Source organism: Ursus arctos, unplaced genomic scaffold, assembly GCF_023065955.2.
Source record: "Ursus arctos isolate Adak ecotype North America unplaced genomic scaffold, UrsArc2.0 scaffold_2, whole genome shotgun sequence".
Lineage (NCBI taxonomy): Eukaryota > Metazoa > Chordata > Mammalia > Carnivora > Ursidae > Ursus > Ursus arctos.
This window is the reverse complement of record NW_026622874.1, coordinates 87,098,385-87,118,158: the sequence shown is the minus strand read 5'-3', so window position 1 is coordinate 87,118,158 and position 19,774 is coordinate 87,098,385. Positions and strand designations below refer to the sequence as shown.

At 58.8% G+C, this 19,774-nt stretch overlaps 1 protein-coding gene across 1 annotated transcript in view; it reads right to left on the bottom strand.

The window, feature by feature from the left end:
* Positions 1–300: 300 nt before the first annotated feature.
* SBK1 (SH3 domain binding kinase 1) overlaps positions 301–19,774 on the bottom strand; it is a 49,324-nt gene continuing 29,850 nt past the window's right edge. The window contains exons 2-4 of the mRNA XM_044390106.3: positions 6,037–6,269; positions 4,634–4,836; positions 301–3,991 (exon numbers count right to left, since the gene is read on the bottom strand). Coding sequence (XP_044246041.1) covers positions 3,152–3,991; positions 4,634–4,836; positions 6,037–6,262 — 1,269 coding nt within the window. The 5' untranslated portion in view covers positions 6,263–6,269 and the 3' untranslated portion in view covers positions 301–3,151. The remainder of the gene's footprint in view (positions 3,992–4,633; positions 4,837–6,036; positions 6,270–19,774) is intronic.

Genomic DNA, 19,774 nt, shown 5'->3' with positions numbered 1-19,774 from the left:
AAATCAGCCTACTCTGTTCCTCTGGGCTTTGGCTTCTGTTTTCTGCCCAGTCTGAAGGGCTCCAAGCTGAAGCTGGACATCGGGCCAGGGACGAGTGGCTGCCCCTTCCCTCCCAGAACCTGGTCGTTTCCCCTTCAAGCCTCCTCTAGGCCTGGGAGGCCCCAGGAGGCCTGAAGTAGCTGCTGTCAGACTCCGCAGACCCCGCTTTAGAACATCCGTCAAGCTTTCAGCTCAAGAGTCATCGTGTGTCCCCCCCCCCTACTCCGACCATATCTGAGACCAGACAGCCACCCAGTGGTAATTTTTCTAGACTTTTGTTTATTTTATAGCAATTGTCATGATTAGAGAAGTAAATAACACATTTAAAAACCTTCTCAGGGCAAAAGGATGCCAGAGTATTTACAAACACATGGTGGGGGGGGGCGGTGGCAAGACATGAGGGGCTGGAGCTCGGGAGCTGGAGTTCCGCCCAGGCCCTGAGCCAAGCTGGATGCTGATGCTAGCCACCGCGACTGTCCCCGGCCCCAGCACGGGCTCAGGGAGTACTGGCAGCCTTGGGGCTCTCTCCGTGGGCCTGATGGGAGGCCCTCTAGCTAACCTGTGGCTCTGCCTCCCGCCCAGGGGGCTCCCCAACACCCCACAGGCCAGCTCAGAGGGGCCTCTGGGAAGCACCGAAGGACGGGGCAGTGTGGGGGCACAGGGGCTGGGACAGAGATCGCGGATGACCCGGCCTGCCCGGGGTGGGACAGAGAGAGAGAGAGAGAGACACACACACACACACACACATACACACACACCTTCACAGAAGAATTGAAAGAGGAGGATTTTTTGTGTTGTCTTCTAAGTCTTCGTGTCTACGGTGTTATTAATTTTTTGCTATTTGTTTCTTCGACAGTGACATAAACTGAGGTAAACATCTGTGACCAACACCTCTCCTAAGGGGCAAAGGGTCCCAACCCAACTAGCAGAGGTGGCGGCGGCAGCAGCAGCAGGGCCCCGACGGCGACGTCGCAGGGCGGTCGCTGCCCCTCCCTGTGCCTCTGAACACAGGGGCTGGGCTACATAACTACAGTCCCCTTTCCAACGCTAACATTCTAGATACTACAACGAGGGAGAAACTCCCAAATAGGATCTTAACAGAGAAAGAGAGAGAGAGGGCGCACGGCGAGGGACATCTACTGGAATCTTGCGTCCGTGTTATTGCAGGAGAGACAGGATGTCGAGAGGCCTAAGGCAAAAGGAGAAGTCGCGGCTGGGAGACAGAGGTGGCCCGGATGGGCTCCAGGTGGGCCGGGGGCAGTGATGGGGGGCCCTTCTCTGAAACGTGGCCCTTGGTGGGAGGAGGGTTTGCTACTTACCTGGCGCGTGGAGGGCCCCAGGGCCCCCCCCCCGCAGAGGTGGGCCTCCAGAGGGGCGGGCACCCGGAGAGGGGCGGGGCCAGGCCCTGGGGCAACCGCACGCTGTTTGTAAACTGGACCCAGGCAGGGCAGGGGGACCTATAGCCCTTTTGCGCGGTGGGAGTGAGGGATGAGCGGAGAGGTGGGGGCTCCAGGCCAGAGGGGGGTTGGGCCCTCTCTGGTCAGCCGGGGTCCTCAGAGAGCCCCCTCAAATGGCCTAGAAGCCCGGTAGGACCCCGGCAGGTGTGAGCCGGGGTGGCGGACGGGACCCTGCCAGGCAGAAGGAGCGGCCTCACCCATGTCGAGGTTATTGCGGGGTCCCGGGCCTCCACAGCGAGGGCAGGGGTCACGAGGGAACACTGGGGGAGGTTGGGTTCCTGTTTTGCCGCCTGGGGGCCTGAGCCAACCAGCGGGTGCCTCCGGGCCAGATTCCCTGAGGGGCGCGTGGTGAAGCACGGGCCTGGGCACCCGCTGGCAGCGGCCTGGGGAGGATCCTGGGCCCGGGCGGAGTTTCGGAGGCGTCCGGATGCCATCGCTGAACACACAAGACTACACGCAAACGTGGCCACTCGACTCACACTCACGCCGCACACACACCTGTTCACACACTCGGCCCCCTTGAGTCTCCATGGACCCCCACCCTCATTCCTACAGCGGCACACTCCAGTACCAGGAATCTGGCAGACGCGGGGATGGGGGCAGCCCCAGGCTGATGTGCCGGTCCCCAGAAGAAGCCCAGGGAAATTCCTGGCACAGATCACCTCGCCGCCGGCCAGACGTCCAGGCCACCGTGTCTGGGCCCGGGGAGCGAGGATTGAGAGGCTCTGAGGTTCGCGGGCCTGGGGAAGGTGCGGCCAGCAGGGGGCGCTGGGCCGGCCCTGGGCTCGGCACTCTCTCCCGTAGCCCTGGGGCTGCGGGGGCCGCCCTGGCAGCCCTTCTCTCGGCGAGTTTGCCGGACAATTCCTGGGGAGGAAGAGCTCCGCCTCTCGGGGTCTGTGCGGCTCAGGGCAAGTTGCCCTCCTTCGGGGCTCAGTGTCCTCATCTCGGGGGAATGGGTTGTGGGGAGTCACTAGATTCTTCGGGCCTGTGCCTGCACGCACACACACACACACACACACGCACTCACACACTTTTGTCACATCCAGACATTTGCTACATTTTGCAGAGGGCTTGGCCTCTCCCCTATTGCCTACCAGGAAAGGGGCAGGGCGCAGCTGAGCACCCCTGCCCTCAGCTCATCGCCCTCCCCCCAGCCAGCGTCCGAGGGCCCTAAGTAGCCCCTTCTCTGCCCCAACACTTCCATCCCCTTCTGTGCCCGAGTGAGTGTGGGGGGCGCAGGCCGGGGCGGCCAGGAGGGAGGACCAGGGATGGGACTGCGGGATGATCTGCCAGGGGGTGCAAAGGGCTAGGAGCAACTAGTCAGGGTTCCAGAGTTCGGGGAGGTGAGTGTGTGTGTGTGGGGGGAGTCTGCCCGCAAGCTCCCTTGCTCCGGGTGTCAGGGGAGGCCTCTGAATCCTCGGGTCTGCGGGGCTCGGCTCCCGTGGGCCAAGCCCCCGCCCCACAGGCGGGGCAAGAGGTCTTTTGGTGGCTATCTCGGCAGCCCGCCGCGGACCTGGCGCCCGGGCCCGCCGCCCCGCCCAGCCTAGCGCTACTCCCTCCCGCCGCCGCGGGGGGCCCGTCGGATTCCGGGCGGCTCCCGGCGGCCCAGCCTGGTGCGAGCACAGCGCCCCGGCCCCGAGGGCGGCGGGGGCGGCTCAGACGCAGATCTCGATGGCTGTGGCCAGCACCACCTGCCCTTTGCTCTTGTCCGGGCGTCCGTCGGTCCTGCCGGAGGGCCCCGGGGGCGCCAGGCCGGCCTCGGGCACCGGCACGGACACCGGCACGGGCACCGGCACGGGCGCGGGCGCGGGCCCGACGGCTGGGGGCGCGGGCCGGGAGCCGCTGCCGCTCTCGGTCAGCACCGTCCGCTTGAGCGGCCCGGGCGCCTCGAGGCGCAGCGGCCCGGCGGCGGGCGCGCGGTCCCCGGCCGGCTTGCGCGCGCGGTGCGAGGGCCGGCGCCGCAGCTCGGACGTGAGCTCGTGCTTGAGGAAGCGGAAGACCTCCTTGGCCGGCCCGCGGCGTTCGGGCTCCAGGGCCAGCAGGCGCTGGAACATGCGCAGCGCGGGCTCGGTGAAGCGGCGCCACTGCGACGGCAGCCCCGGCAGGCGGCCCCGCTGCCAGCGCACGAACTCCTCGAAGAAGGCGTCGGCGCCCGACGCCGCCTCCCACGGGAAGTTGCCGGTGAGCACGCAGAAGATGAGCACGCCGAAGGCCCACACGTCCACGCCCGTGTCCACGGCGAAGCCGTCGGCGCGGCCCGCCTGGCACACCTCGGGCGCCGTGTACGGGATGGTGCCGCTGACCCGCTTCACGCGGCAGCCCACGCGGCGCGTCATGCCGAAGTCGGCCAGCTTCACGCGGCGGCACTCGCGGTCGAACAGCAGCACGTTCTCGGGCTTGATGTCGCGGTGCACCAGCTGCCGCCCGTGCATGAAGTCCAGCGCCAGGCCCAGCTGCTGCACGCAACGCTTCACCGTGTCCTCGGGGAGCCCCACCTGCCGGCCGGGGCGGGGTGGGGTGGAGGGGGGAGCCGCGCTCAGGGACCGGCGGGCGGGAGTCCAGGACGGTGGTCCCTGCCCCGCCGGCCCCGCCCCGCCCGCCTATCAGTCCCCGCTGCTGCGGGCCCCTCTCTCCGTGCCCCTACCTGCTGCCTCCCCCACCCCACGGGGGGGGGGGGTACTCCTGCTCCCTCTCTGGCCCACCAGGCTAGTTTTCACCCCGAACCCTCATCCTTGGTCACTGCCGCCGCGGAGGGTCCAGAGCGCCCTCTCTCGCACTGTCTCACCAACTCCCGGGCGCTGCCACTGCGCCACTGCCCTTACAGGACCTAAAGCTCTGCTAGGCCTCGCCGCTCGCCCCCTGGGCACCAGCGCAGACTCACCGCTGGCACGACCCAACGCAGAGCCTGGAGCCTGGAGTCCTCCTTCCCCCCACGCCAGGGCACCTCCTCCGGGAAGCCCCTGGGAGCCCGGCTGCCTTGTCCGCCCTCTCGTGTCCCCACTGCTCCCATGCAGCTGCTGTGGAGGGGTGCTGCTGGACCGGATCCCGCCCTCCTGCTGGTGCCCTCGGGGCGCCTGGCTCCGTCTGTCCTGGGACCCGGGGACCCTCTCCCGTCCCTGTGCCACCACACCAAGTACCTGAGGAGGAATGATGTCGAACAGGTCCCCGGCAGGCGCGTACTCTTGGGCGAAGACGTAGCAGTCTTCCGTCTCGAAGACCACGTCAAAGACCTTGATGATGAAGGGGCTGGAGGAGAGGCTGTTGGTGATGCTCACCTCCCGCAGGAAGTTCTTCAGCTTGGTCTTGCTCTTGTTCACAAACTTCAGCGCCATTTTCGTGCCTGCCGGGGCAGCAGCAGTGGTGAAGGCCCGGCCTGGCGCTCCTGCCCCTGACATCCCCGGGCCTGCCTGTGCGCCTGCCCCGCGACGGCCGCGCGGGTGGGAAGCTGCTGCCCAGCGAGGGGAGAGGACTCGGGGCAGCCTGGGTCCCTGCACTGGCCTGCAGCCCTCGGTGAGGACGCCTGCTCCTTCCTCCACGCTCTCCCTTTCTGCCTGACATACAGTATACTTATTTCATCTGGTGGATCCCCCCCCCGCCCCCCAGCCCCCCCCCAGGACGTAGCCCCCCAGCACAGGAATCTTTGTCTCGCTCATCACTGTCTCCCCAGTGCCTACAACAGCGTCCTGCATCGAAGCTGCTCGAGGAATGCTTGTTTAATGGATGGATCAGAAGGAATCAGACCCTGAAAGGCAAGGGGCTGCAAAGCTGTGTGACGCACCTGTGGCCACAGAGCACTTTACACATCACGGGCCCTCCCCTCGGCACTCCCCATTCACAACCCGCTCCTCCTAATGACCCTACGAGGTGGGGCCAGCCTGAATGCTACCCTATGTTACAGAGGAGGAACCTAGGCACAGAGGTTAAGCCACTTGCCCAAGGTCACACAGAGAGCACGTGGCAAACCTCAGGCGACCCCATGTCCAGGGTCCCTCCTGCTGCTGTCAGTTGGTACAGAGCCCCCTGCCCCAGGTGTGTGCAGGTGTGGGAACTCATGCAGTCCCTGTCCCTGACTGGCTGAATGGGCGCCCATGTGAGCCTATGGTGTGGGGAAGGCATCGTGCTCCTGGTTAAGTGAGAAGATTCTGGAGCTGATTATTGGGGTCTCTCTAGCTGCATGACCTTAGCTGAGTGACTGGATCTCTGGGTCTCAGTGTCTTCATCTGAGAAATGGAGGTGGCCATACTGACCTCCCAGGGCCATCTCCCACCCCTCCTTAAGCATGGTGCCCTGTTCCCCAGGGCCCACCCTCAGCCCTGTCCACTTCCCCAGGGTCAGCCCCTCAGCTGTCCCCAAGCAGCCCGCCCTCTAGGCTGGGCCCTGTACCCCCTCTCAGATCTCCCTGGGCTGCTCAGGCTGCCTCTGTCCACCGGGACCACTAACTCTGTTTCCCTGCTGACCTCCTGGCTCCCGAAGAGAGCACACAGAGCCCTAGACAAGTCCCCACCCCAGCCTTCAACACCGGCACCCTGCAGACGCTCACCTGTGCCCTTATAGGCCACGAGGTCGACCTTCCCATAGGTGCCCTTGCCCAGCTCCCGGACGAGTTCGTAGTGCTTGGTGACGTCACTGGCGGCCAGCGTGCGGAGGGTCAGCGCCTGCATGTCCTCAGTGAGGAGGGGCACGCCTGCACCCAGCCCAGGGGCAGTCCCTGGCCCACAGCAGGGCAGGGTGCGGGGTGGCTCGGGCTCTGGGCAGCCCACGCTCATCTTCTCCCTGTTATGGGGGATGTGGCATGAAATGTGACGTCAAGCCAGGGCCCCCTGGTCCCCCCACCTCCTCCTTCCCCAGTACCTAGCGTCCCGGGAGAACAGGCTGAAGATGACCACAAGGGGGCGACAAGCATCTTTGCTGCATCCCCTGTGCCCAAAGCTTCAGGGCCAGGCCTGAGCCAGACTCCCAGGAGACACCCGCAGTCCCCACTTGGGTACCACTGGCCTGTCTCAGGTTGTCATCCAGACATAGCATCAGACAAGGCACACGTGTTTATGTCACACAAAGACACTCCATATACCAAGTTCACAGGGATGCTCCTATTCACAGATAGTGACCCGCTCCTGCTGCTCACCAGGGGCTTGCTGTTCAGAGCCGTGGGGACACAACCCTAAACAGACAGATAAGACTCCCACCCTCAGGGCGCCTGCGTGGCTCAGTTGGTTAAGCGTCTGCCTTTGGCTCTGGTCGATGTCTGGGTCCTGGGATCGGGCTCCTTGCCGAGCGGGGAGTCTGCTTCTCCCTCTCCCTCTGCTCCTCCCCACTGTGTGCTCTTTCTCTCTCTCAAATGAATAAATAACATCTTTTATATATATAAAAAAGAATCCCACCCTCATGGGACTTATGTTCTGGGGGGGGGGCTATAGACAATAAACAGTGAACACATGAATTATATATGATCGTAAAAGGTGATGTAGGCTTTTGAGAACGGAAGGCAGGGGGTGGGGAAGGTGAGGTCTGAGGGCAGGGGTCACCGGATCAAATTCCTCAGCCAAGTAGTCTCAGACAAAACTCTGGGAGGTTGGTGCAGATGTGGTCACACACCCACAGGGGCCTTCCACCCCTGCCCCTCACAGACAACACCCCCCAGCTCAGGTACACAGTCACGGGTGTGGTCCCAGCACCCGCCCAGCCTCCCCCCACCCCAGACACAAGGCAGAGCGCAGGTCCCGCAAAGCCACAACCCTCCCCGCCCCATCCTCCCCATTGATGGCCTGACTGACCCCTTTGGGACCCACACAAACTGCACCCACCCATCAGAGGTACTGAGTTTGTCCCCAGATGGTGTTGGGGGGCAGAGAGCTGCAGCGGGGACAGTCCAGGGCTGGGTGGCAGAGAAGGCCCATCTGGGGCCTGCATTTCTTGTCTGTCAAGGGGGGGGTGGCTGGGCCGGGGAGCCAGGTATGCTCGTGTCTGTGCGTGTACCGGCAGGAGAGGCCAGCACTGAATCCTCAAGAAACCGAGCCCCAGGAGCCTGCCTCCCGGCACACCTCCTCTGCCCTCACCTTGCTTCCTCCTACCTCCAATCCCAGGTGACTCAGCCAGCACTCCCCCAGCCCCCACCCCTGCAAGCTCGCCCAGGGCTCTGGGAGAGAAAGCAGACTTGGAGCCAGCTGGCCTGCCTTTGGATCCAGGCCTGTCACCTGCTAGCTGGATGGCCTTGGGCAAGTATCTTCCTCTTCCCTTGCCTTAGTTTTCCATCTATAAAAAGGATAGAATAGTGCCTTCTCTCTATGGACTTGTGACTTATTAAAGGACTTAGCCGTGGAGCGGAGTGCTTGGTGCCCGGTACAGCGAGTGCTCTGTAAGCGCCAGGTGCCTGTGCTCCCTCAGTAGTGGGATCTGTGTTCCCTCCAGCTGGGCCGGCGAGGCTGGGAGCAGGGGTGCGCACCCTGGCCCAGCCGCTCCCCTTCCAGGCCCAAACCCTCTTCTCCTCCTCTGCCTTCCCCTTCCCTCTTGGCACGACCCAGCCTCCCACTTCACACGGAGAGGAGGAACATCAGGAGGGAACTTCCTGGCCTCCCACCCAGCCCCAAACGGAGCTCCATCTGCACGTCCTCCGGCTGGCTGGGGGAACAAGGGGCCCTCCTCCCCTCCTCCAATTTGGCTCCTGCCCCTTCTGCTGCCTCAGGATTCTGCTCCCCCATTCAGCCCCCTTCCCCTCCATTCATGAGCAAGCCCTGTTCTATAGAACCTTCCCCCGCTACAGCCACTGCCTTGCCTTTCCTAATTCTTTCGGTCTGAACATATGCCAAGGAGTCTGTCGGAAACACCACGCGAATGCCCTCAGAGGGGCCCGTCAGTAGCCCGCACTAGCTCATTTCCTAGGCCCCCCCGGGGGAAGGATGGTGCCAGGCCCACAGACACGGGGTCCTGTTGCCCCTACCTCCACCACCCAACTGGGCCATCGCACCTGTCACCCAGTCTCTGTGCAGTCCCCGCTCGAGCCGGACAGCACTGGGTCCCTCTTACTGCAGCCACCAAATAGGCTAAAGCGGGCGGCCTCTGCCCACGATGGCCTTCCCTTGCTTTCAGGGCTGGAAGGGGTCGCCCGTCCCGACCTCTGTCAAATGCCCACACACTACCCGGGTGGGGAGAACTCCGAGCGAGGAAACGCAGGTGATCTGCTTTGATGCAGCAGGGAGATGGACGGCCCTTTCTGGGGAGAGTGCGGGCCTCTCCCCCAGGGGTTCCGTGGAGAACACACCCTCTTTGCCTTGAACTCTTCCCCCTGCCCGCCAGTGAGAGGCTGCTGGGCTGCTCTGCTGACCTACTTCTCCTGCCATGTGTGGTCTCCCCGAGGGCTGGGCAGGCCATGGGTGTGCACACACACGGGCACACACGTGTGCGATGCTCCCACTTCGGGCCGTGGCCCTACCAGTCATTTGGGGCTGTTTCTGCGTCCTCCGGGAGGCTGACTGGCAGCTGCAAGTTGCGAGAAGCTCTTCTTCCCTCTCTCCCCTTCTCCCTCACGCAGGGGCTGTTGGGTGCATGGCTCACCCCTGCGGCTTTGGCCTCAGAGTTGCACTGTGTAGGCACCGGTCTGGGTCAGAGGCCCAGACACAGCAACCCACAGTTGCCCCCCGCCTTCCAGGTTCAGCCCATGCTTTGACCACCGCCCTGCACTGCCTCTCTCTCGTCTCTTCTGCCGGTCCTGCTGCCTGCCTTGACCTCCTCTTACCCCATCCACAATCTTCTGGGTCTCTCTCCTCAGGTCCCACTCCTCCAGGAAGCCTTCCCTGCTGCCCCGGGTGCCGATTCCTGCCTCTGCTGAGTCGCAGGATTCACGCAGGAGCTGTGTGTCTCTTTCTGAGGGTTCCTATTGAAATGTCTTGGGGTGCTCTCAACTCTGTCCCCGTCAACAGCCCAAGAGGTCCCCGGGGGGTAGGGGCTACATCTGATCCAACTTTCCCTCATCCCTTCACTTGGTTCCCAGGGCCCAGTTTTGGGGGTCTTCATTATTGATCCCTCCCTCCTTCCCAACCTTCCTCTCCCTTCAGGCCTGTTCTCTGCAAGGCGTCAGCAGGAGACAAGGAATTAATCCACACAGCCGTCCCTGTCGCTGCGTCATGGCCCCAGGTACACACTGCCTCTGACCCAGTTACCACGCATGTGACTTAAGAGGCGCAGTGGGGAGCGACCGAAACAGCACCGGCCTTGGGGCTCGGCAGGCTTGCCCTTGATCCTGCCGTGCGCCACTTTGTAGCTGGGCAACCTTGAGCGAGTCATTTGTCTGAGCCTCGGTGACCACACCTTTACGACGGGGAGAATCACAACAACGACAACAGTAGCAGCTAACACTGACATAGGGCCCCGCTCTAAGGATGAGCTCATCTTCACGATTCAGCACGTAGGTGTTCTCATGACCCCCATTTTAGAGAGGGGGAGAATGAGGTAGAGAGCCCGAACACCTTGCCCAAGGTCAGACGGCTCACGTTGGGATTGGTTCCAAAGTTGGCGCTCTTAAGCACTGTTTTCCTAAGTCAGAATGTTGGGAGTGTCCCATCCAGATCCCTGGGTGTCCAAATGGGGAAACTGAGGCCCAGGAGAGTGCAAAGCCTGAGCCAAAGCTGCCCATGCATTCGCTCGGGCTCCTGTGAAGAGCCAATTGGCTGTTAGGCACTGTCCAGGCACTTCCCGTGTATTAACGCACTTAATCCCCACAGCAGTGAGGACAGAGCAACTTCTTTCAGGTGGGGACTTGAGGCCAGAGAGTAAAAGTAAGACACACCTGCCTCCCCGAGGGCTTGAGGGCAGGTACGCCTGGCATCAGCACGAACTTGATCTACAACGATTTTACCTTCATCACCCTTGCCTCCACTTGAAGGAGCAGCTGTGGACTTGGGTGACTGTGAACTTTCCAGCAGCAGGTGGTGGAGGTCCCTGGCTGCTCCCCCTCCCTCCCCCATCCTGTGTGGTTGACACTACTATCCACACTCAAGCTGACCGTGCTGTTCCGGGGGACCCCACATGCCTTGCACCTCAAGTGCGTGTCCTCACGGGCCCCAAGGGAGGCCCCTGGTTTCCCGTCTTGCTGAAAGCAGGTGGGTGTCACCCGGTCTTCCGGGCAGCACTTGGGGCGCTGGCCCTGTGGGCTGGGTCTTCCGCCACACACTGGGAGGGCTTCCCAAGCAAGAAGCAAGACCCAACCGCCTACCACTTCCTGTTGGCAGGTGGCTTGAGCTGGGTGCCTCTCTTATGAAAACTACACCCAATGCATAACCCAGCTCAGGCATAAACCAACTCCAAAGGCCTACTTTGGAACCTCCCTTCCCTACCACACACACACACACACACACACACACACACACACACAGTGCCAGCCTGGCAAAATTTCACTCACTGAGTCCTCATAAGTATCCTGAGAAAAAGGGCAAGATGTCCCCTGTTTTTTAAAAAACAGCTTAACTTAGTACAGACCACAAAATTTACCCATGGTAAGCATACAATTCAAGGATTTTAGTAAATGTCATTGCCACGATCAAGCGATGCTTTCTATTTTATAGATGAAGCACAGAGGCCCAGGAGGTTCGCGATTTACTATGGTTTTGGTAAAGATAGTCAACTGTCCATCAGAACTTTGTGTTTCCTCTTTCATAATACAGAGCTGTTGCTGGAGGGCGGTGTCAGCAGGGAAGTACATTTCCTGCCTGCCTGGCAGCCAGGTGTGGCCACATGACCAGTTTCCCCAATGGAATGTGAGCAGAAATGATATAAGTCCCTGCTGGGTGGGGCCTCTAAAGAGTGGGCAGGGCTTCTCTATTTTCTCTCCTTCTATAACTGGGCTTGATACAGAGGCCTCCTGGGTCCTAAAAGATAGTGGAGCTAGGAGCAGCCTGGGTGCCTGGCTGTGGGTGGTCTGCTGACGAAGGTGACCCCCTGGACATTTTACAGAAGCCTGTTGTGTTAGGCTGCTGAGATATAGGGGCTTACTTGTTACAGCAGCCAGCACTAGTCTAATCCAAGGACTAGGTAGCAAGGAGGCCAAAGAGCTAGGATTTGAACCTCTGTGTGTCCAACTGCCTGGACGGTGGCCAGTCTGTAAAGAGGGGGGGCCTGCTCTTATCCTGTCTCATGGGAGCATAAGAATACTGGCAAATATTTATTGAGTGTTGCCATATGCCTGGTGCTGGGCGAACCGTGATGGATTGGATTGTTTAACAATCACAAGTCTGGGCGGTAGGTGCTACTGTGATTACCCATCTTACAGAGAGGGATACGGAGGCACTGATGGGCTAACTAATTTGGATTTGAACTCAGGCTGTCAGGCTTCGGGTCCCATGCTCTTATGCACGGTGTCCTCCGAGGCTTCGGAAGGTAAACCCAAGCAGAGAGCAACTCAAAAGGAGACCGTTCTCACGTCACAACAGGGAGGAAATGCGTTCTCGATCACTGCGGGTAGAGCAGCAGAGAACTGGCTGCCCATCTGTTGGGGAATCGGCAGTGGGGGCTGAGGTTGGACCAGGTGATACCAGCCAGGCCTTTCTTACTCTCTCACTCTGGGAGTCTAAGATTCTCTGTCCCCATGCCCAGGGCCCCTCCCTCAGGCCACCGCACCCATGCTGTGCCCTTAGCACAGGCAAACCCCAAGGGTATCCTTAACCAAGCCCTGGCCTGGAAGGATTCCATCGAGCAGATGACTGTTGCTGGCTGGGTGGGTGGGTCACCGCTCTGGGTTCGTCTCAGTATGAAAAGCCGTGTCATAAAAGCAGCCATAAGACAAAAGCATGACTTCAGGTACTGAGTGGGGACGGGGGCGGGGGCGCTGCTCCACTTTGCTTCTATGTAGAGGGAGGGGCTGGAGCCTCATGACCCCAGACTACATGGCTGAGCTGGCTCTGAGCACCCCCCAGCCCCCCTTTCCTGCCTCCAGGCTTCTCCCTCCGAGGCCTCCTTATCCGTGTCTCAGGACCACATCTGACCCACGCCTTGCCTTGCTCAGGCATTTTCAGTGGCTTCTTGAGTCAGCCTGTGGTGCTTTTCCCTGCTCAGCGTGAATTTCCCTTTCTTCAGGGAATGGCCCCTCCCTCAGGCCAAGTGGTTCAGTAGAACTCTCTCCACCCAGGCTTTAGGGGCAGGGTGGACCCAGGCCTGGCTGGCCAGCAGGCCCATCCCATCCGCCAGATCACTATGACTGGTCCAGAGATGAACCTGTGACCAAAGGTGACCCACTGGGATCTAGAACTAGGATTGGGCTGCAGCTATCTCGAAAGCGATGCCTCTCGACTCCTGGGATGTAAAGCTGGAGGACAAGGTCTGGAGCTGTGGGGGGCTAGCTTTGCCACCGTGCGGGGAGAGCCCTCCTGAGAAGGAAGCATCAGAGAAGAAAAGCAGAGCTGTAAGGTGGAGGGATTTCTGATGACTCTGGGGACCTGGATCCAGGCATGACTAAAGCCAGTTAGACTCCTGACCATTTGTTTCATGCATTGATACATTTCTTTTTTGGCTTAAGCCACTTTGAGTTGAGTTTATGTAACTTGCAACCTAAAGATTCCAGATAAGTATATCTACTCGGGCCCGGGTACTGTCGCCGGGTGCTGGCATGGGGTGAGTAGGCTAGAGCAATGCATTGGGTAGAAGATAAGAACCTACGAACTAGGAAGGCAAAAATAAGGACTCAGGTAACTAAAAGGCCAGAAAGGCAATGTCAGTGCTCCAGCATTTCCAAGGAGCGCAAGGCAGTGGGGATCAGGGTGGCTTCCTGGAGGAGGTAACACATAAATGGGCTTTGAAGGGGATTGACAATCCAGCAAGAAACCCAAGAGCTCCTTGAAAGCAAGCCCCATGCCTTAATCACCTTGGTATTCCTAGCACTTAGCCAGGGTGTGACACATGCTAGGGGAATAATTCTTCACGTGTTCGGCAAGCTGTAACTTTTTATGTCTTGGCTTTCTTGAACATGACCCTGCAGGCACACAGTTATTTTCCCAAGGGCTTGTGTGAGGTATCATTAGCCCCATTTTAATGATGCAGAGACCGATGGCCAGAAGAAAACAGTGATTTGCTCAAAACCACCCAGACAGTCAGTGGCAGGGCTGGGCTAGAGGCCAGAGCCTCTGCAGGGTGAGATGTGCTCTACCTCTCCCAGCCCACCCCCAGCACAGCAGAGGGGGGCGTGGCGGGGAGTGCCACTGGTGGGGACAGAGAGGCTATGAGAGAGAAAAGTGACATAACTGCTAACACTAAGGATCCCTGAGGTGTGCCAAAGGCCTCACAGAAATTAACTTATCTAAGCCTCATAACACCCTACGACATGGGGACTGTTATTCACCCCAACTTACAGATGAGTAAACTGAGGCCCAGAGCAGTCATGTCACTTGATCAAGGTCATCCAATAAATGGCAGAGCTGGGATTCAAACCTAGGCAATATCACTCCAGCGTCCAAAAGTCTAACCACTCTGTTTCATTGTTCCTAAATGGATAGTATGCAAATTATCATTCATATTCTCAATATGCCAATGCTTCACAATGGGGCTGTCATCTTCATGGCACCCACATGTTACAGATAAGGACGCTGAGGCCCAGAGGGGTTAAGCAGGCTGCCCCGGGCCACTCAGCTGGTAAAGAACAGAGACAAGGACTGAACCCTGAACTTCCCTGCTCCCCTCCTCTCCTCTCCTCTTGGTTTCTGGCCCCACTGTCTTCAGCACCACAGGCGAGGACAGCACCCAGGCAGCCCGGACAACACCGATGATGATGATGATGATGATGATGACGACGACGATGACGACGACGACGACGACGACGACGACAACGAGGAAGAGGAGGAGGAGAACTACGGAGGACGACGACGTGCAAGGCTAGGAGAAGCTGGAGGAGGGGAGGCAGCCTGGATGGTGATGATGGGACCGTTGTAGAACTGGAACCCAGGACCCCCTTCCCGGGGGCTGGAAAGGTATGAATGGATATACTGCCATGTATTTAACCAAACCCCTACTGGGTCGTGTCCAGCTTTCTGCTACTGTAAACGAGTTGCCTTGTACCTAAGTCGTTTTGCAGTGTGCAGATGTGTCTGTATGCTCAGTTCTAGAAATGGGCGGCCAGGTGAAAGGGTGAATGCGTTTGGGATTTCTGTAGAATGTTCGGTGTCCCCCCCGAGGGCCATCGTAGGAGAGAACTGCTTCTTGGTGGAGCACGGCAGCTGCCATCAGCTCCCTCGCCCTCTCTGGGCCTCTGTCTCACTTTGTTTAGTATGCTACTTTGAAACCCGGGGAAAATATGAGTAGGTTTCTGACTCGCTTGTGTGTGCATAAAGTAACTCTGGAATCAACACCAGACAACAATAAAGGTACGGGACCACCCTCAGCACTCACTCCCACTGGTCTGAGCCATCCTGGTCCCTCGGGTCCTGCACTAACTTCCTAACTGCTGCCCCCACCCACCACAGCCCACTCGGGTCACAATGTTCCCCAGCTCAGCACCCACCATCAGCTCCCACTGCATGCCAAAGTCCTCACAAGAGCCCTCAATTTACCCCTCTGACCTGTCTCCTCCCTCCCCCTGCTCCAGACACTCTGCTCTCCCTGCTGTTCCCCCAAACATGCCAGCTCCAGGCCTGGGGGCTGTCCTCTCTGACCTTAGATGGCCACCTGGCTCCTTTCCTCCAAGTTCTGCTCAAAAGACACCTTCTCAACTAGGGCTACTCTACTGCCCTCCCCTTATCCTGCTCTAGTGTCCCCAAGCAGAGGGCATCGTTCAAACGTATTATATAATTTACTGCCTGGAGAGATCTACTGGGACCCTCTCTTTTCCCCACGAGAACTTCAGCGCTAGGAGGGCGAGGATGTTGTCAGGCTGGTTTTGTTCACTGCAGATCCCCCAGCAGCTAGCACAGTGCCTTCATCAATATTTAGTGAATGAATGGGTGCATGAATGCATGAACGGTGTCTCTGGGGAGAGGAGTGGGAACTGAGTGAACAGGGGCAGAGCAGGAGTGACACTTGTCACTTGGTACGATCCTTTTCGGTCTAGGCAGTAAAAGGAACTAGGCATGGTTGGTGGTCCAGACAAAGCCAAAGGAAAATGCAAGGGGAGGTCATGCCCATGACCCAGGCTCCAAAGCCCAGGGCTGGGAACCCCTGAGAAGGGCCAGCTTGGTTGCCCTGGATTCCCACAGTGGGCCAGCCCATGCTCAGGAAGCTGGGGGCCCCTGGGAGCCCCCTTGACACCCCACCTTGAGCAGAGCCCTCTTTATGTCCCCGAGGTGGGTGCCCCAGTCTGGCTCTCTGCCGTTCGCCATCTGCCCTAGAAGGGGTCCTCGACCTTCCTTTGTTTGCCCCAGTGCAGAAATGTGTTCACACGGGGGTCCTCCTATCTGCTGCCAGGGAGTGGGGGGACCCAGAGCCTGGCCCTCTGGCCTCAGAAAGAGGCCTGTGAGGTGCTTGGTAGAGAGCACTGGCCCCTGCTGCTGGTCCCAGGGAGCTCTGGACAGCCCCCTGCTTTCCCTTCTCTTCAGTTTTCCAATCTATGAAATGAGCTATTTAGTGGTTCTTATCTCTTTATAGGTCACTGAAGGCTCAGTACCCTCTCCTCTGAAAAGCCCCCAGTCACCCCTGCACATGTTTACATGCAACATTGGGGGGTCATGGTCCCAGGGAGCCCTCAAGAGCCTCCAGATAAGGCCTCTCCCTCCCCCTGGTCCCTGAACACAGACTCCAACAAACATTCTGTTCTGTTCAAAAGGAGGAAAAGAAGAATATTTTCCAATCACTTCCTTGCTTCCCCTCCTGGTGTCAATTCCAGCTTCACCCCTTCTTGCTGACTGTGGGCAGGCTATGCCACTTGCTCAAGCCTCAGTTTTCCCATCAGTAAAAGGGGGCTGACAATGCCCGTCTAACATGGTGGGCTTCTGTAAGAATCAAACCAGCACTGGCTGGGCAGAAGGGTCCGGGACTGATTCTGTCATGGATTTGCCGCGACTCGGCACCATCTGGGGTAAGGCCGCACTCTGACTGCACTTGGTTTTCTACGCTGGAAATGGGGGCTCTCTGGGCTCGGCTGAATCTCACCCCCCCAACTCGCTTGAGCCAGAAGGGACTTTGGAGACCATGTGACCCAGCTCCCACATTGCCCAGGTGCAAAGACTGAGAGGAAGAGCTGGAGCTTTCCCAAGATCAGGCAGCCAAAACTGCAAACAACCTTCTTGCCACTGCCCTCCCCGCTAGGGGCAGCCTGGGGTCCCCCTGCTGCGAGGCTCTGCCTCAGCCTCCCCTCCAGCTGGCGCGGTCTGCCCCTTCCCTGGGGCACACCCTTGGTGGTTATTAATAGCCTGTGACGCTATTCTATTCGCTTGCAGCTGGTGCCCAGAGCCAGAATGGGCTCTCTGCCTCTGCGCCCTCCCCTCCCCTCCCCTGTGAGGGGAGGAGCAGTCCCGGGCCTCACCCCTCCCCACCTGCCTGAGGGCCCAGTGCCTGTGGCAGCCCCTGTGGGTGTGGGCGGAGGCAGGAGCCTTGTTGCCTGGGTGTGGCGCACCCTGGGAGTTGGAGGGCTGAGAGCACAGAGGTGCCCGGCCACTCGCTGACTGGCCCAGGGGTGGTGGCCAGGCGCCCACCAGGGACAGGTGGCGACCGCTGGAGACACAGTTGGCTGAGCCATTGGCTCCCTGAAAAAAGGCCCCCTTCCCTAGCTACAGCCCTCACCTCTTCTCGAGCCCCTACAGCGCGGGGAATGAGGCTGGAGCCGAGCTCGGGAGACTGGAGCCCACATCAGGCATTCCTGGGTAATTTCTATCCGTGAAGCTCGGGGTAACTCACTTACTCTCTCTGTGCCTCCATTCCTCATCAGTAAAATGGGGATAATATGGTGCAGATTAAAAGGTTATTAATAAGAGCTAACATTTATGAACCACGTAAAGTACTGAGTTCTTTATGTATATATAGAGAGGCTCGTTTAAACCTCACAGCAATCTTGGGAGAAGCTATTATTATTCCTATTATGTCCCTCAAAGCTCAGGAAATGGAAACTCAGAGGACGAAAGATAGCTGACATGCTTGGTGTCACACTGCTAGAAGTGGCTTAGAGCTATCGGTCCGGCTCCAGAACATTCAGCAAATATTTGTCGAGCATCTACTATGTGCTTGGCACTGTTCTTGGATCTGGAACACATTCATGAACCAAACAAACGGATCTGCCCTCAAGGAGCTTCTATCCTAGTTTGGAGCCAATCAGAAGGTAGCTAAGCGATGTAGGTCAGAGAGTACGAAGTCCTAGAGGGGAAAACAAAGCAGGAAGAGGTGAAGGAAGGTTGGGGGTGAGGGGTGGGTGGTCAGGAAAGGCCCCACGGAGAAGGCTCCAGGAACAGCGAGGAGCCCAGCATGGCTGTAGAGTGGTGGGTGAGGACAAGGCAGAGGAGGTGCGGGTAGAAATAAGGAGGGAGTTGCAGTGTGCAGGACCTTGGAGGCCACGGCAAGGACCTGGCTTTCACTCTGACATGCACTCCAAACCCCCGACCTGAGCAAACCCTTCCTGAAGCCAACCTGTGTGCCAGGCTCTGGGAGGTGAAGAGACAGCATGAAACTGACCTAGCTTACCCCTAAGAGACTCGGAGTTCAGCCCCCCACAGCAATTCCACCACCGCCAGGGGCATGGGGCTGAGGAGGAAGCGGGGAGGGAAGCCTTAGAAGCTTCTGGAAAAGTTCTATGGGCCTGCACTGCAGATTCCTCTGTGTCGCAGTGCTTGCCTGTCATAGTCCCATGTGAACAGAGGTGTGGGAGCAGGAAAGCCAGGTGATATGTCCAGAACTGTAGCCAGAGCCCAGATTAAGTCCTGTTGGGTCCTTCCGGCTGGCCTTGCCCTGTGAACCATGAGTGAATGGTCGAAAAGTGGGCAGAATGTTCTCTGAATCCTAGATATGGAAGCTCGAGTAAAGACCTTCACCTCTGAGTCTCCTTTTTTTTTTTTTTTAACCTGTAAAAATGGGGCTACCAATCCCTTTTTGCTCAGGGCTTGTGGGGACTAACATTAACAGCAAAGCTTTAGTGGGGTACTCGGTGCCATTCACAGCACAAATATTCATTCATTTGATCCTCACAATGACCCTACAATGTAGGTACAAGCACCATCCCTTTTTGTAGATGAGAGATCTGAGGCACAGAGAGGTTCAGCACCTTGCCCAAAGTCACACAGCAGGGTCTAGAAGTCGTGCTTTTCGCCACTAAAATATGTTAACTGGGGGTCTTGGTGGCCCTCCTGGAGACACGTGGGGCCAGGGCCAGCAGATATGAGCTCTCAGGATGGGAAGATCTCCCTGCAGGGCAAAGGGCCCTGGCTAGGGAAGGGGAAGCCTTCCTGCTAATGATAGGGGGGAGGGGTCCAGCAGACCCAGGGGAGCTACCCTGGTGGGGATTTGTGCAGCCTCTCTGGAGGCTCTGTTCTGTTCGGCCACCATCCTGGTCCCTCAGGGCCATCCCAACAACCAGAGGCAGTTGGAACATTCTGTGCCTAAAGTCGCAGGGAAGGAGAGCTGGTGCAGTGGGGAATCACTGTGGCTTCCTCCCGCCTGGACCAGCTCATTTGCATACCCCGCAGGGTGTGGCAGAAGTGACAGAGCAAACACTTCAGTAGCAGGCACTGCTAAAGTGCTTTACTTGTAACGGGCTCATTTAGTCCTCGCCATAACTCTAGAAGGACCTATTATCACCCCCATCCTGCATCAGAAGAAACTGAGGCACAGGACAACTGCCTTGTCCAAGGTCACATAGCTAGGGAACGGTACAGCTGGGATTTGAACGCAGGGAGTTCAATGCCAGTTTCACTTTGGTGGCTCACAGAGGTGGGCAGTCAGAATCCTCCCTCTGGGTTAATGTAGTGCTGTTCTCAGTGCTAAATGAGAAAGCAGTGCCCGGTGTCCGGCACTGAGCACTTGACATTGAAAAATGTTCCACCGCTTCCTCCCAACACTGATATTACATGGCTCCCCATGTGGGGGCTGAGCTGGGAATCCGGACCTGTTCTCTCTCCAGACTGCAGAGGGGAGGGCTCTAACTGGACCCTTCAGGCCTACTGCTACTGTTTCCAGGGGCCAGAAAGGGGGCTCAGGGGAGCAGGGGAGGGAGTGGGTGGTTTGGGTAAGACTCAGGATCTGTTGGAGATGCTGGTCCTGGCTCTGGCCTGATGCCCAACCGCCTGGGGCAGAAAGCCTTGAGAACTCACTCAGCAGACACCGGCAGGTGCCTCACCTAGAAAGCAGAGGTGGGAAGGAGGAGGGCCTCAACTACAGAACTCTGG